This window comes from Dendropsophus ebraccatus, chromosome 10 (genome assembly GCF_027789765.1).
Source record: "Dendropsophus ebraccatus isolate aDenEbr1 chromosome 10, aDenEbr1.pat, whole genome shotgun sequence".
Classification (NCBI taxonomy): Eukaryota; Metazoa; Chordata; class Amphibia; order Anura; family Hylidae; genus Dendropsophus; species Dendropsophus ebraccatus.
The window spans coordinates 73,894,604-73,911,405 of NC_091463.1; the positions used below are offsets into that span (position 1 = coordinate 73,894,604).

A 16,802-nucleotide genomic window follows, 5' to 3' on the forward strand; every position below is an offset into this window, starting at 1 on the left:
TCATTAATTGCAATTAAAAATCTGAATGTGTGAATACGCTGTTCAGGGTCTTTATGCGAGTGTTGATTAACCAGATCAGAGCTCGTTATCAGAGATTGTTGGCCTAAGGCCGTGTTCACATATGGCATTTTTGTGGGGTTTTTGATGCTTTTTTTAAATTGCTATTGCGCATTTCAAGGCAAAAATGAATCAAAAGTTCCACCTATCAGCCTAAAAGACGTATCTGTATCTGGAAAAACAAACCAGAAAATGTTGTTCATAGTCTTATTGGATCTTTAGTGCTTCCAATAAAAGCAGTTATAGGCCACACATTGTCCTGTGTGAACAGGTGATGTGCAGCTGATAATTGTAAACGTGAATGGCTGTACGATTGGGCTCCGTAAAGAAACAATGGGGGAGATTTAACAAACATGGCGTAAAGTGAAACTGGCTCAGTTGCCCCTAGCAACCAATCAGATTCCACTTTCATTCCTCACAGACTCTTTGGAAAATGAAAGGTGGAATCTGATTGGTTGCTAGGGGCAACTGAGCCAGTTTCACTTTACGCCATGTTTGATAAATCTCCCTCTAAGTGGTCTCAAGAATATGTTACTGAATCTCCCATTGGAAGAGAACAAAGATCATAGGCGCAGATGGGGCAAATCGGCGTAAAAATATTCTCAAACGGTATTTTTGTGAATATTTTTTTCGCATCTTCCCCATCTGCGCCATCTTCGGCAGTGGGGCGGAGAGGAGGTGTTACGGGGGATGCGGCAGCACACAGAGGGGGTGTGGCAGCACACAGAGGGGGTGTGGCCTCTGTGTGCGCCGCATTTATGATTTTTTCAGTGGAAAAATTTTAGCATGGACGAGCGCCTCTACATAAATCCTCTGAGCTCCGGAGCTGCGGAGACATTTGTAAGCCCAGCATAAAAAACGCCAGACTTCATAAATGTTCCCCCATGTGTATACACTATCATTTGATTCATTGTCTAAGGACGCCACCAGAGATAGACTAGTGCTGTACTCGTTCTTGAGCTCATGGGTGCCCCAGCAGTCAGCCCCCCACAGCCACAGTTATACACTTACACCCTATCTTGTGGATAGGGGAAAAGTTTTAATGGCGGAAAAATTCCATTAAATACCAAGGACCAGTAATGGGAGGTCATTGATGCTAAATAGAGATGAGCGAACCGGGTTCGGGTTCGAGTTGATCCGAACCCGATCGTTCGGCATTTGATTAGCTGGGGCTGCTGAACTTGGATAAAGCTCTAAGGTTGTCTGGAAAACATGGATACAGCCAATGACTATATCCATGATTTCCACATAGCCTTAGGGCTTTATCCAACTTCAGCAGCTACCGCTAATCAAATGCCGAAAGTTCGGGTTCGGATGGACTTGAGCATGCTCCAGGTTCGCTCATCTCTAATGCTAAACCTTTACAGGGCTCAGAGGGTTGGGGAGCTTCTCTAAAGGTCCCCCCATGCACTCGCTCACGGTGGGTTCAGCTCTCAATCTAGGGGCTGTATAACATGGCCTGACCTTTCACAGTAAGCGAGAAATGATTCACTAGATTGGAGCTCACTTACTGACCCTACATATGTCTTTATTATTGTGCAGCCCTTGATTTTTACATGAAATAATAAAGATTATACTTATTCTGCCCTGGTGTCTTGCAGCCTTTGCTTAAACACGGCTGAGGCCTCTCTTCAGTGACAGGCCGCTCTGCCATTCACTGGCCGAGACGATGCCAAGAGCGTCAGCGGTGACAGGTGCAGGACACACGGGTAGAATAAGTATAATCTTTATTATTTTTCCACAGTCATCAGTCTTGCACCACTACACGTAGCAATAGGTGGATCATAGTTGTTTAAACCTGCTTAAAAATTATCAGCCGATGATAATTTCTTTGGTTGATCGTATACCGAATCAACATTATTGGGGAGATTATCGCTCCATATAATATCGCCTTTAGTCTTGACTGCACTTGCAAGCAAAGAGGATTTTGTGGTGGGCGTGCTTCACCCCGGCAGCCAGGGTGACAGGTTTCCTTTAAGATGTATAGGGACTCTCCTGAACAACCACCAACAGATGTGGTTGCTGCTATTGCTGGGGTTCACTTGTTTGAGGCAATCCATTTTTGAGGCTATTTATTAGTGGATAGTATGCATGTCAATGAAGAAAGGGAATGCAGCTCCTCTCCACCCCCTCACTTTTGGGGTACCTGTCTCCAAGCTTTCATCGTGATCCCTCTCACTTTTCCCCACTAGCCATCCTCTGTTACCTGTTGATTGACATGTATAGCTTTAGTGTTTAATGTATAGTGTATGGTATGCTCTATTACTATGAATGCTATATTGTAGTACTGTTGCTCAACCTGTGCTGCATTGCAGTACAACATATATATTTGATGACGGATTATAAATAAAGCGATTTTCAATGAAAATCAGTAAAGTACTAGTAAGTCCAAGCCCTGAGGGAAAATGGCAGCACACAGCAGGTTCTAAGTTTCTGTGAATTGTAATTTGTCCCAAACCCTTGCAGGGCCTTTTGGTTCGGATAGTTAGAGAGTTTGAAAAGGTAAATGTTCGGATCCCTTATCCCTTTAGTGAAGGACTGTGATAAACTGCATCCCTGTTGTACTTTGATGCGGCACAGTCCGGGGGTTAAAAATATTAGTATGGGATGGTAATGAAGCCTATCCAAAATACAATGCACTACTGTAGAATCTGTATACCAAAATCTAAGCAATGTGAATGAGTTGCAGAGAGGTTGACAATCCTCTTTGTGTATAATGATCATTTACCATGGCCTCAATCAATATATGAAATGCAAAAACATCACTGAGCTGGTTCCATTTCCTCGCAGTAACATAAGGACTAGTTGGGGTGAGATCCTCCCTGATTGTTTAGCAGAAGCTACTCTTCTCGGAGCTAGCACTGGAAAAAAAAACTTGGGAAAAAAAAATCTTGCCCCCTGTTCCACAGGAAGACAAGTCATACAAGTCCCTCCAGACCAAACAGGAGATTGATTCATCAAAACACTAATGTTGTAAGGCCACCCATAATTAGTGGCTGCGGCCTGACCTCTGGGTCAGCAGAGTGGGAGGAACTAGACGGGCTGTCACCATGCATGTCCCTGCGGGCAAATAAGAAACATTGTTGGCACTGTCGTTGGCAGGTGCAAAAGACGATGAGAGGCAGAGGGTGAGAAGGCGGCCAGTTATCAGATTATGGTGGTCACATCCTTGTTTGATAAAAGAGATGATGGGGGGAAGTAGTTCTGAAATGTTTATCAATAGAGTCATGAGAATGACAAAGGGGGATAGAGTTGTTTCATTTAGAGCTGTGCCCAGATCAAGGTGGTGGCCCAGATTTATAGCAACCAATCACAACTCAGCCTTCATTTTACCAAAGCACATTAAAGATATAAAACCTAAGCTGTGATTGGCTGCAATGGGCAAATTACAATGGCTTTAGTTTCACACAGACTGATAAACCTAGGCCTATGGTACATTTAGAACTGCCTTATGAGTATTGCACATGTACGATACCACAAACACTTGTGGTGTGTTTCAATATACATATAATTTGATAAATATGCCCAATAAGCAACAAGTCAACACATGGTTATTCCCCCGACTCCCTTACAGACTGACCAATAGTGGACTCTTACTACCATAGAGGAGGAATAACCACTAACTGACCCTTCAGACAACACCATGATCTGCAACCATATAACCAAGAAATAACCTCCAAAACATGGTACCACTCCAGAAGAACCACTACTCCTATCTCTTCTCAAATAAGCTCTAAGTAGGGAAGGTCAAGAGGATCCTAGCAGAGGAGCAAAAGATCCATATATCCAACACCCCAAACATCATAATACCCCATACACATAAGACGCCCAACAGGATTCACCGACTTCGGGAGGTCATGCTGGGAAGTGAATACCTAAACAGGTGACCAAGACAATTTGCACCCACTAGAAATACAACCTCTGGTATTTTTTTTGAAGCCAACAGCCAAATTGCCATTTAGATCACGTGGTCATATCACATGCTCAGGAAAAAAGAGATTATCCTCCATTTTCCTATGGACCTGCAGTAACCAGCAAATGGCAGCACAGTCACAGATTAGGTTTAACCAGTTTCCAAAATGATTTTGCTTTTCCAAGCTAAGCTGCTCATGATAGAGCGCCATACATTTAAAAAAAGGCTAAAAGTATCTGGCCATTTGTTGAGGGTCTACTGGACCTATATAGAATATGCACAACAATTAGTTAGTTCCCCTTTAAATAACTCTACATTTGGAGCTTAAAATAAAAAAAAAAATCCACCGAGAGCATTCCTCTACAGACCCTGAAGTTTATGAGTGCTATAAATATTTATACAATTATATATATACATCCACAGTGGAATTTTTTTTTCAAGTTCTCTCTCTTTATCATAGAAAAACAGGTAAAACAATACACTTATCAACCCAAATAATTATAATATTAATTAAAAAATGTACAAGTTTAACTTAGTCCCTGCTGCAAGTGATGGCGTAGAAAAACAAAAAAAACAAACAAAAAAAAAAAAAAAAGTTTCCATGAGCTCGTACTTCAGTTCACATCTGTCCGTAGACTCAAGTTCCATGTTGGTCCATCCAAAGAAAGGGAAATGTGGGGCAGGAGGGTGTGCGCGACAAATGAAAACCCAGAACTATGAGTGTTTTTCTCACACCGAGTGTCAGCTCTTCAGTCCAGACTGAGACATACATAGGAAGACGGCAGAGAGGGTTTAGTTTTTGTTTCCTTTTAAGTCCCCGATTTTTTTCATCTTGATCCTCATGGCGGCTACTCCTCGACTGGGGGGGTGTATTTTATTTTTCATTCTCCCCTCTGAGGGGAAACAAGTCGATCTAGAACTGAGGATTTGTTCAAAGGCTTTGTGTTGTTTTTTAATTCTGGAAGCTGGAGGAAAAGATAAAAATGTGACGACCCTGACACCCGGTATGGCTGAATGTTAGTGAGCGTGAATGTCTATGTTTTGACCGTTCAGAAGTGCGTCTGCCGGGCTCTGCGCTGACACCAAGTGGTGAGGGGAGGTGCCTGTGGGCAAGATCATGGAGGCGTGGTGGGGGTGCCCGGGGAGGTAGGAGTGTAAAGACGGTCCGTGACGGAGGCCGGCAGGGTGCGGGGGCATTGCGGGCGTGTAACCGGCCGGTGGGAATCCCATGGTCATAGAGCTTGGGGCCGCACTGTAATCCCCTGGGATCCCTTGGAAGCCTGTAGCCAAGAAAAGGATAAAAATTGTCAGTTTTTCACATATATGTCAATTACTATTTTACTGTAAGATGTCCTATATATCTACCCCCAAGGTTGGTGGTTTTATTATATGCATTCAAAATGGTTACTTCCAAAATCTTGGAGAAAATTTGGGATTTCAGGGATGCACGGTATACTACCGAGATATTGGACTCATGATCTGTTGCCTATAGCAACCAATGTCCTCTTTTAATAATTTTCGGGTGTGTTCACACAGGTGTAGAAAAATTTTCAAAACAAACCAAATGCAGAAAATGTGCACTGTGTGAACATACCCTCTACTGCAATGCAGAAGTAAAACCCGGACTCTGATTGGCCATTGCAGATAACAAGGCCGCTGTTGATATGCAGGGCCCAATGTGTTTTCATTCACATCATGCATTCACACGACTTGATGCTGGTTCACGTCATGCAATCCCATCGCCTCACAAAAGGGAATGAATGGCGCTCATTTTAGCCTTAACACCCCCTTCTCTAGGCACCTGTAGTCTGGTTCTGAACACCCCATTGTAGGTGCAGTATGAGTGGTCCCATTATGAGGTCATCTAGGCGGCTGATACACACAGTTCTAATGGATTAAACCCAGTTTGGAGGGATTTTGCCTTTTTGGCCGATTCCTTGCTCTGCTTGGATCTTGACGCTAGTACAATGGAAGCTTTCCCTGCAGCTGTCGGACAGGGTTAATATTATCCCTCATTTATAATATAAAATACTTCCCGCTGCAGCGTAGTGCGCCCTCCGCTGACCCATGATAAAGCGCCGCTCGGAAGCAGAGAAATCTACATACCTGCGCAGTCACTATGATTCGCCACGCCGCCGCAGACGGACTATTTAGCTTGCTGCCTATCAATTAGCTCCTGCTGGGGTCTTGTGTCCTCATCTTCTGTAGCTAATTCTTCCTCACAGCCCCACCCCCCTCTATTTGCTGCAGGGAGACACAGGGAAGACCCCCGCCCCCCCTCCCCGCTGTCTCTCCTTCCTCCCGTATAACTGCAGCTAAGGTAAGGTGATCCTTCCCCTTCCCATTCTAAGTTGGCGTGTTTCATCTACAGCGTTTTAGCCGCCCCTTATTTTTCACACCTAATAACTGCTGCTGACTACAGATGTGGTGTTTACGGATCCTGCCCCAAGCCCTTTACATAATGAAGAACAGAGAGATGCTGCGGGGTCTTGTTCCTAACCTATAGTAGGTGCTCTCTAAAATGGAAAGAATTGGGTAAATTCCTTGACGGAACGATTTTACAGAATTGTTATAGAGTATTTATTTCCCCCTGCAGTAGTTAAAAATTCAGTTTTTTTTGTTGAATCTACTCTCGAGGAAGATGAGCAAAAAACAACATGGCCACCTCTTCAGATCCCACCGCGGTGGTCACCCAGCTTTCCTGGTATCATAGAACGCCAATAATAAATAAAAGATTTAGGAAGATTTAGGAATTTGGCAACTAGCTTCGCGAAAGCTTTAATGGTGGCCATATAAGTGGTCACCCAGACTGACAGATTTGACAATTTAAGGATTTTTGTTTTGGGGCTGGTTGATAGGAATTACACCCTCTTAATAGATGTTTTGTAGAGAGTAGAACATTTTACAAAACTTATTATACCTGTGGCCTTCCACCTGTTATAAAACTACATTGACATTCGGCATAATGGATCATAGTTTTTTTAAACAGCTGGAAAACCAGAGGTTACGGAGTGCAGCTAAAAAAGTCAGTTTGTGCCACCATTTCACTCACACCCCCAGTAACAACCATGCAGTGATGGTCATGCATGTGACACGTGTCATCATTCACTCATTACATGACAAGGGTGACATGTGCTTACAATGACAGAGTGGGTGAGGGAGTTGTGATTGACAGGCACCCAACCCTCCCCCTTTCAGGTCAAAAGACAAATATATATATATATATATAAAACTTTACTTACATCCCTAGTACCAGATAGGTGGCAGGGGGTTACATGTAGTGCCACTGCCCTTCCATACCTACGGCCATGCCTAATCCTCCCATCGCTCCTAGGGGAAGACAGGCAACTAAGACCACAAGAAGACCACTGTGGTACCACCAGCGCCCACATGCAGAGTGTCATCTGACCTACCCAATTTACAGACTTACAATGTATTATAATATCCACAATTGTATGAGAATTATTACTGTGGTGGTCAGTGCACTGGTGGTTACCCCCAAGTCTGCTCACGAACTTCTCGTAAGATAGTAGGACCTGATCTCTGATGTACTAATAAGCTTGAATCACATAACCAGCAAAAAGGAATGCTCCAACGCAAATTCTGGACATGTTTTAATAGGTTGGTTTCTTATGCAGAACATTCATGTCCGTCTCAATGATAGACTGATAGGGGCAGTGGTTTCACAATGGCTGAAGAATCCAAGCTTCTGAACTACTGTTCTTTATGTAAGCATTATTCATTCCTATAGAATGCAAAGCTGCCAAACCCTTCCCAGTCAACAGACAGCGTTAATCTAGCTATGTGCTCCCCGATAACTACAATGGGTTTTATATTTATACCCAGATTTACTGCATTGGGGCTCACCTGATGTGCGGATTCCCATGTGTTGCTGGCCATCCATAACATATCCACCAATGTTCTGACCATCTGGACTATAGGGAGCGCCACCCTGACCTGTATAGAGAAAAGAATATAGCTTTAGACATTTACCTACCTAAGCTTTTGACGCAAATTGAATTGAATCAATTCAATTGAATCAAATGGAAAATATGGAAAAAGATTTACCTGTTCGATTTGACTGGTCAATCATTGGCTGGACGATCCGTCTTCTTGCATTAATAAACCTGGAATTAAATGAAAATAAGACATTTAGACATTAGATCCTATTGCCAACTAGATACTATTATATCTTGTCCTTATTCCCATCTCACAGGATTCTTTGGTATACCCCTACCCCCCCTCCCTTTAACAAGAGCATCTCTCACTCTGGACGACCCGTTCTGTATTAATTACACAGTCAACCCATTGTCCAATTCCAATGGACATAGCGTAATTCTTCATTTCCCCAGTGGTGGCACTGCAGCTGAATTAAACATTTTCTACCATAGATTATAGTTGATCTCTGGGGGATAATGTGTGATCTGCTTATTGGCAGTCACCTTTCAAACAAGAAAAGATTATCCAATATGGAGGACAATTTTAATAAGTCGTCCCCAGGATCCGTTGTCATTAGAGATGAGCGAACCGGGTTCAGGTTCGAGTCCATCCGAACCCAATCGTTCTGCATTTGATTAGCGGTGGCTGAACTTGGATAAAGCTCTAAGGTTGTCTGGAAAACATGGATACAGCCAACGAGTATATTAATGTTTTCCACATAGCCTTAGGGCTTTATCCAACTTCAGCAGCCACCACTAATCAAATGCCGAAAGTTTGGGTTCGGATGGACTCGAGCATGCTCGAGGTTCGCTCATCCTGTCATGCCAGGTATATGTTATAGATATCTACAATTTTCTTACCAGTTATTGACCTGTAGTATCGTGAGCCCGGTGTCCTGTGCCAACTGTTTCTTTTGTTCTTCTGAGGGATAGGGATGCTTTATGGGGGTTAAAAAACGATTATTAGATTTTTTTTTGTTAAACACTAAACAAACAAAAAAAGAAAAAAACTAAATATACAATATGAATTAAAACATTTAAATTAATTAGAACTCAGGGTACACTTAAATTAATTAGAAAAAATAAAAATAAAATTTCTCCTTAGCTAAATGTAACTACTCCAGCATAATGCCGTGAACTTCTAAGGTGGCCAAGTCTTTGATTTAAAAGGTCAGCGATGTTGCCAAACAAGCAATCTTACAGGCCTTCTGTCCCTAAAACATGTTTTTTGTCCATATGAATTGTGTGCAAAGGGCAAATTAACCAGTTTATTAAAGCACCACTTGTCCATTAGACCTTCCACTGATGAATTGAAGATAATCCAAGAATCTTCTAATAAAACATGGGACCATCTGGTTTGTTAAGAGGTGGGGGGAATTGGGCTATTTTTTTCATGGTATCCTTCCTAGATCTAGGACAGATGGGACTCACACAAGCATAGCTTTCTTTTCCAGGGACCCAGGAAATGTGCAACTGGCCCTCTGCTTGATTAGGAGGCCTTAAAATGACAAAAAAAGCTCCATGGACCTGTCAAGGTCGGCAATGATGGATGAGGTTGGGGGTCTTAGGTTGCAGTCAAACAGAGACCTTGGCTTGACAGCTTAGTGACAGATGAAGGGCCTAAGTTCAGGCCTTAGACAGACGCTAGGTCGAAAATGCTTGGCCGAATGAAAGCGAAGAGGCGGGAGAACACACAGATCTAAATGGTCGTTAAGGGTTACCGGGCCGCAGCTTTGATAATTCACAAATATTTGTTGTGTAAGAAACTTTTGGCTTAGAGTTGTGGATCCGAGCCTTGTTTATTTACGTCTCTGGTAAATGATGGGGAACACAACACATTTCTCCCATCAGGGGCTCCAAACAATATGTGCCTGGATTTCAGTGGAAAAAATGAACAATTGACCCGACTAAGAAGTGTTATTTTTGTTTCACTTTTTCAGTTTAAATGATACGAGGTGGAATTATAGATTTTTTTTTTTTTTGTAACTTGGGATCACAAGGTTGGGTTGTTTTGTTGATTTTTTTAGGGTAAGCTGAGATAGGCTTTTCTGATTTTTTTTTTTTTTTTTTTCTTTAAGCAAAAAAAAAAAAAAAAAAGGAGAAGTCATGGTGCGTAAACTTTTGGGATGGATTTAAGCTGTGCAGACATATATAAGAAATTGCTGATTTTCATTATTTTGCCGACCACTTATTTCAAATTACTCACGGTGGCCAAGGCTGTTGTCTGCCAAAAAGGAAATCCATCATATGGGAGTTTTTGTCCGTTCCGAAACATGTATATCAGTTGTTTTATTCTGTAACCCAGTATAAGTCGGATGGCTCATCAGATCAGCAGTCGATCAGACGTGTTCGGGCTGATATTCATCTTAGCAACTTCACAGTATTTATCTCACCTAGTGATACTTATGGCTACTTTGTGGCTGTTTTGGTGTAAAGTTTACTTTACATCAATACTTGCCAAGCCACCAATTTGCAGGGAAATTGCCAACCATCTAATGTGTATTAGTTGTTGGGTTGATGTTATCCGGTAAAAACAGATCAGTCATGTTAAATTTCTTCTCTTCTTATTAAGGAAACATGCAAGCTGGGCCAAAATGAGTGGGGATTAGAGATGAGCGAACCTTGAGCATGCTCGAGTCCATCCGAACCCGAACTTTCGGCATTTGATTAGCAGTGGCTGCTGAAGTTGGATAAAGCCCTAAGGTTGTCTGGAAAACATGAATACAGCCAATGACTATATCCGTGTTTTTCAGATAACCTTAGGGCTTAATCTAACTTCAGCAGCCCCAGCTAATCAAATGCCGAATGCTCGGGTTCGGACGAACTCGAGCATGCTCGATATTCGCTCATCTCTCGTCTAATGTTAACCCTACACAGCAGCCTTCTAGGTTATAACTAATGCATTAGGACGCACTACAATCCGGTTAGATTTGGGTGCTGTCTATAAATCCAACAGCTTGACTTTATCTCCAGCCTCCACTGTACACCGGTACCGCCAGCCCAGAAAAGATGCATTTTTATGCGCCTTGACAATTTTTGAAGAGCTGCCAATGGAAAGAGCATGTATAAAAGGCTGTGCGCGGCTGGATCCGGAGACTTTCAGCAGCTGACTGTCTCTCCCCGATGCCTGCCGCTAAGCAGGTTCAGGGTAATTACCTAGAATTGATTACCCGTTTACCAGCTTCTAATAGGTTTATAGCTTCGTCAATTAGTAACTAATTGGTCAGCGTTCATTAACTCTGCTTTGTTTAACTAGGCAGGGACAGGCCCTGTTCTAATTGTTTCTGAGCACTCCGCTAGCTGAGATTTTGCCCGGGGCCGACTTCATGGGTAGTTACAGCAGAGATTCTGAGCTTTTATGCTGCACTTTAGTAATTTTTAATTGGGTCTGCATTGTTAATATAGTCTATGAAGGAGCAGGGAGGGGGGAGGCCTTGGCTGAAATCAGGCGAGGGTTAAATTTAGAGGAGGGTATGGTGATGGAGTATAAACAATGGATTACACAAAGATGCAAACTGTTCATTTTACAAAATAAAAAATAAAAAATCACTTCAGGATCTCTGTTTTATAAAACTCTTCAAGTGATGGATGCCATGGGCAAAAAGTATAGATGAGCCTATAGAGGATAGGTCAACATTCCTTCGTTACATCGACAACATTACATATTCTAAACGGCAATAACCAAAAATGTGGTGTGGTAATCCATAAGGGGCCATGTTTTATGCCTATTTATGTTGGTAATAACATATCCACTAGGGGCACTGTAGAGCCTTCATCTCTTGAGGTCATTTTATATGGTGAACAAAAGGAAATCCTAAAGGGATATTGTCATCAACTGACTTTATGTGCTGTTCTCTGCACCATCCACAAACTTAAGGGCCTATTCCACGGGTCGTTTAGAGGAGCGTTTGCTCCTCGTTCCCCGCTCGCTGCCTCCGCTATTCAACGCGGCTACAGCGAGCGGGTGATCGTCCGGGCAGCCCATAGGATATAGCAGCGTCTGCTGCCGACGCTCCTATTCAACGAAGCGACGGCAGCAGATCGCTGCTATATCAGTCGCTTGTTTTTCAACATGTTGAAAAACAAGCGGCTGCAACGATCAGCCGACATGAACGATGTCGGCTGATCGTTGCACTCTATTCCACGGGACGATTATCGTCTGTAGCGGCCGATATCGGCCGAATACAGACGATAATCGTTCCGTGGAATAGGGCCTTTAGATGCTGCACATATATACCAGTATAAAACTGGTCGGTGTCTTCTTCCTGTTCTACAATTGTTAGGCTGCAGCGAGCAGGTAAGTGCGGGAGGGGGCGGCGGGGAGCTGCGGGGGGGGTTCCCGGGTGATCGCTGATTGTCCGGGCAGCCCATAGGATATAGCAGCGTCTGCTGCCGATGCTCCTATTCAACGAAGTGACGGCAGCAGATCGCTGCTATATCAGTCGCTTGTTTTTCAACATGTTGAAAAACAAGCGACTGCAACGATCAGCAGACATGAACGATGTCGGCTGATCGTTGCACTCTATTCCACGGGGCGATTATCGTCCGTAGCGGCCGATATCGGCCGAATACGGACGATAATCGTTCCGTGGAATAGGGCCTTTAGCGACACTATGCACTGCACATACAGTAAGGGTGGTGACAATATCACTTTACACAAAAGGATAAGATGAAGTGCAGCAGCTCACCAAAATCGGTTAAAAGATGCTTTATTTGAACATAGAAGGCATCAATAGCAGGTACTATCAACAAATAAACAGAGCGACGCCCGTTTCACGTATAAAACGCTTCTTCTCGGCTCACAAATACAACATGCACCTACATCACTTTTAAGCTGCTGCTCCCTTCTGGACACACCCCCCCTATCACCATCTGCCTGTGAGGGTATTAACTCACCGTGTACCAGACTTTACTTTAAGTTACCATTTGCTGACAAGGGGGAGGGGACAAGTTAATTTCCTTAAATTTCAGCATCCTATGGATGTGTAAAATCCAATTCCATATTTTCATATCCCCAATTCTACGACCTAGATATGGATATGGAGTGTCACCAGCATGCTTACCGAAAGGTGCTGGAAGAGCCACGCCCGCATTATGTTTGTGGCCACTTTAGGGAAGATGCCCCTTTTCTTGTTTCTCTTTTTGTCCCTGTCTAACTCGTCGTCGTCCCCCGTGCTGGGTGAGGCCACGCTGTTGTCTAGACAGTCACCTAAACAGCAAAGAAAAATATAAAATCCAGGTTATTAAAACAGTGCCATATTTTTTCCACCAACATTTTTAGATTTTGGGCTGGCTGTGATATAGAAGCAGATTTGCCAACACTTATTCGCCACAGGAAGGGGCATCGCTATGTAATCTTGGGTGCCATAGTGCATTCTGGGACTTCATTGTCGTGTATATTTGCTTTTTATCGTACTTTAAGTTGCATTACAATAATGGTTGGCTGAGCTGTCAGTAGGGGTGGCTATGTGCGCTGGGTCTTCATCATTTGTTTCTTACTAGAATGTCACTGACCCGGACAGAATAAACTGTAAGGGTTTTACACCATGAAGAACACTGAAAGTATAGGCAAGCAAATCTACTATCATTCTATATGTATAAAATGAATGCACAAACTTAACATAATGTACATCAGTACAGCAATACAGATGTTAACTTGAGTTACGTGCAATAGACATGAACAAATAATTTTTTAAAAGATTTAAAAAAAACAAAAAAAAACTATTTTCTACACACTCCTATATGTATATGGAAATCTCTATCTTTTATAGGACGGAGTCTGTGCCCAAGGGCAGGATAGGCAGATGTCTCGATAGTTCACTACAAGACATCTGCCCATGTCTGGACCCCTGGAGTGGAAGGTTCGTGTCCATTGTGCAGAAAATTTCCAATGTGTATAAAGATCCCCCTGTGCGAAATTAACCCTCGTTTCATCCCTTATCCAGTCAAATATCTGACTCGTAACCATACTCTCATAGATTTCTATTATAAGTAATGGGTAAAGATGTTGATGTGAAGGCAGTGCATATTGGAGGATAAGGATGTGCAGGACTAGGCCATGCTTCCAGCTCATCATGAGTGGTTCCATTTCTCCTGGACCGGATGTCCCTGCCCGGTCAGCTCTCCCTTGGCCTGGCCCTGCACACACACAATCTCTCCTGTCTCTTAAACATAAATCAGAGAGGAGGAGGACAGGGGGGACCATATAACAGCTGCTCAGCTCCTATAACCTGCGGCAAAAGAGAGGCTTAAAAGCTTGCCTGGAGGGGAAGTAAATTATGCATCAGAGCCTGCGTCTGCTCTGCCCTGTGTTACACAGTATTGCTTCCCTCCCCTCACCTCCACAACACCCCGTTATCCTTTCTGTTTCCATATGCAAAATCATCACCGACTGATGAATTTTCATAAAGTTATGAAGACCGAGAACAAAGGCCTTTATGCAGGAAAGGGCACTCTAATGGATGCCGGGGTCACGTGAGGTAGGGGGTGCTAGGGTCCTAATTTTATTGTCTCCCAAGCTAATGACCTGGAGGTCGGGAGAATGCAGTGACACGGAGGACGCCATATTCTACGGAAGATCTAAATCCGGTCTTGCCCGATTCCACCTGCCTTACGTCGTAATAAAAAGTAAAGTCTTAACTAACGGATCATTATCCAGATCTGTGCCCCAACCAGAGATCTGTCAGTATTCTATATAATCAAATCAACTCCAATCTGAGGTTTATAGAAAGCCATTCTGCCTCCCGCTTCATTGAATCAGAGCCGATAGAAGACTCAAGATAACTCAATCTGTCCTGATCAACAGATAATTGGAACCATTACTACTCTATAATTATAAAGCAAACAACCCGAGATAATCTGGTGTGTCCACATGATCACGGGAATCATTACTGCCCTTCGTTACGGAGAAAAGCTTCATCTAATGGAGACTGCTCCTGCCACCGGGAAACATGTTGGCGCAATGCTCGGTGGTCAGCGGGCACCAGTATTGGTATTTGCCATTCTCGAGGTGGTATTCGTTCCATGTATTGCATATTTAGAGATATACTGAGGTTGGAGTGAGAACAGCGGCTTGTGGAACAGCCAGCGCACGTCTGCTCCAGTTGTTTATTTTACACTAATCCAGTTTACATACTGCAAGGAGCGACTGGAAGAGGGAGAGGGTGGTGCTGCTATGGGAGAGAGCTCAGATCTGGGGGCTGTATAGGAGGGCCCCCCCTTAGGATTATTCTGTGATTAACCAACACTCCCTGTGGCTTTATAGCAACCCTTGCTGTGAGTCAATGAAGCAGACACACAGTGCAGCAGCATGAAGAAGAAGAGGGAAGGGGGGGGGTGTAGTGTTGAGCAATAAGGAGGGGGGGGGGGTTCGGAGATTTATGAATGAGAGGTCGCACACAGATGGAAAGAAAAAAAAAAAAAACTTCTTCAGCAGCCCGGTTAAGGCGCAGAATTGGCTCTGCTCAGTTATCTGATGACCTTGAAGTTCGAGAGCAAAGGGGTGGGTGGTGCAATGGGAGAAGGGGCCTGGATTTAGCACAAGGAAAGAAGCTAGCTGTGATTTCACTTCTAGATCTCAGTTACAGGGGCACATAGACGTGTCCATTAACAGGAGTCGCTTTAGGGGGAGATGATCCCCTACTTGATGCTCATTAAGATGTCCGGGTTCCATGTGATTACCGAAGTGAATGGAAGGAGAATTGATGGTCAGCAAAACCAAAGCAGGAGGAGGCGGGGAACGAGCACTCAGCAGTTTATCACGATGATCCCTCAGGACAGCCAGGGGTCAGCCCGTAGTGTGTATAAGCTACCTCTCTGTGGCCCCTCACTTAGGCACTTCCCAGCAACCATTCTACTCCATCCAGGCGGAGTGCTGGAATCCAGCTCCTAATTACCATATCAGTCATCCTGATCTATAAGTAAACACTGAAATGCCTTCATGACCAACTCAACATGCAGCTGGCCTTCCCCAATTGTCCCTGGCGAGGCCCGGTGCCCACCCCCAATTCAAGGATCTTCGTGCTCATAAACCCCTCTACAAAATGAACACTTTGCCTTCATCTTAATGTCTTTTTTGGAAGTAGTAATACATTGAAATAATGATTCCTAAGAAGGTACACACCACAGTATAAGGGGAAAAAAAAATGCAAAAAGAACATTCTTGAATTGTATTTTTGAAAACGGTTCCCTACGGGCACGTAATGGGTAGAGGCTCCTATTAGATCCACTATATTTCTCTGTTTTTAGATTGTCAGTCATGAAGGTAAAGCGATATGCATTTTTAGGAAGCGCAGTATCCCTGCAGAAATGTAAGATTACACTTTGCATACTTTTTTTTTCCATGGATCATTGCATGGTTTTTAAAAATCCATATGCCAGTCTCCTTAAGGAACCCTATGTACCCATTCCAAAGCACGGGCAACTACCATGGTTGAATTCAGCCTTCCAAATTGGGAACCACTGCACTTTCTAATAAAAGGGAGCAAGGCCTTCTCTCTATAACAACCTTCTGGGGTATAATGGGACAGCATATATTAGATCCATATTCAACATCTTGTCCTTACCCTGTTCACTGGAGTTGTCCCCGCTCTGTGACGCCAACCCTCCGCTGGATGGACCCGGCGTTCCTGAGTGGGTGGAGCCTGTTTCGTCGTGATCACGGATCCATGAATTATTCTGTGTAAAAGAAATTTAAAAAAGGCAAAGTTTGAGTAATATATTGAGCGTATGTAAGACATTCATTTAAGCACTCTGGGGGAGACTTATCAAACATAAGACTTTGGAAAATTAAAGGTGGAATCTGATTGGTTGCTAGGGGCAACTGAGCCAGTTTCGCTTTACACCATGTTTGATAAATCTCCCCCTCTGACAGTATATAAGTTTCAGCAGTACCT

At 43.5% G+C, this 16,802-nt stretch overlaps 1 protein-coding gene across 3 annotated transcripts in view; it reads right to left on the reverse strand.

Annotated features, from left to right (window-relative positions):
- Positions 1–4,341: 4,341 nt before the first annotated feature.
- Positions 4,342–16,802, reverse strand: part of MEIS3 (Meis homeobox 3) — a 28,295-nt gene continuing 15,834 nt past the window's right edge. Inside the window, exons 7-13 of one of the 3 annotated variants that reach the window (XM_069986672.1) lie at positions 16,473–16,584; positions 12,972–13,117; positions 8,770–8,846; positions 8,039–8,097; positions 7,838–7,927; positions 7,213–7,297; positions 5,160–5,250 (exon numbers count right to left, since the gene is read on the reverse strand). In XM_069986672.1, coding sequence (XP_069842773.1) covers positions 7,242–7,297; positions 7,838–7,927; positions 8,039–8,097; positions 8,770–8,846; positions 12,972–13,117; positions 16,473–16,584 — 540 coding nt within the window. In that variant the 3' untranslated portion in view covers positions 5,160–5,250; positions 7,213–7,241. Of the gene's footprint in view, positions 5,251–7,212; positions 7,301–7,837; positions 7,928–8,038; positions 8,098–8,769; positions 8,847–12,971; positions 13,118–16,472; positions 16,585–16,802 lie in introns of all 3 variants that reach the window. The other 2 variants (XM_069986671.1, XM_069986670.1) reach the window with 2 other exon arrangements.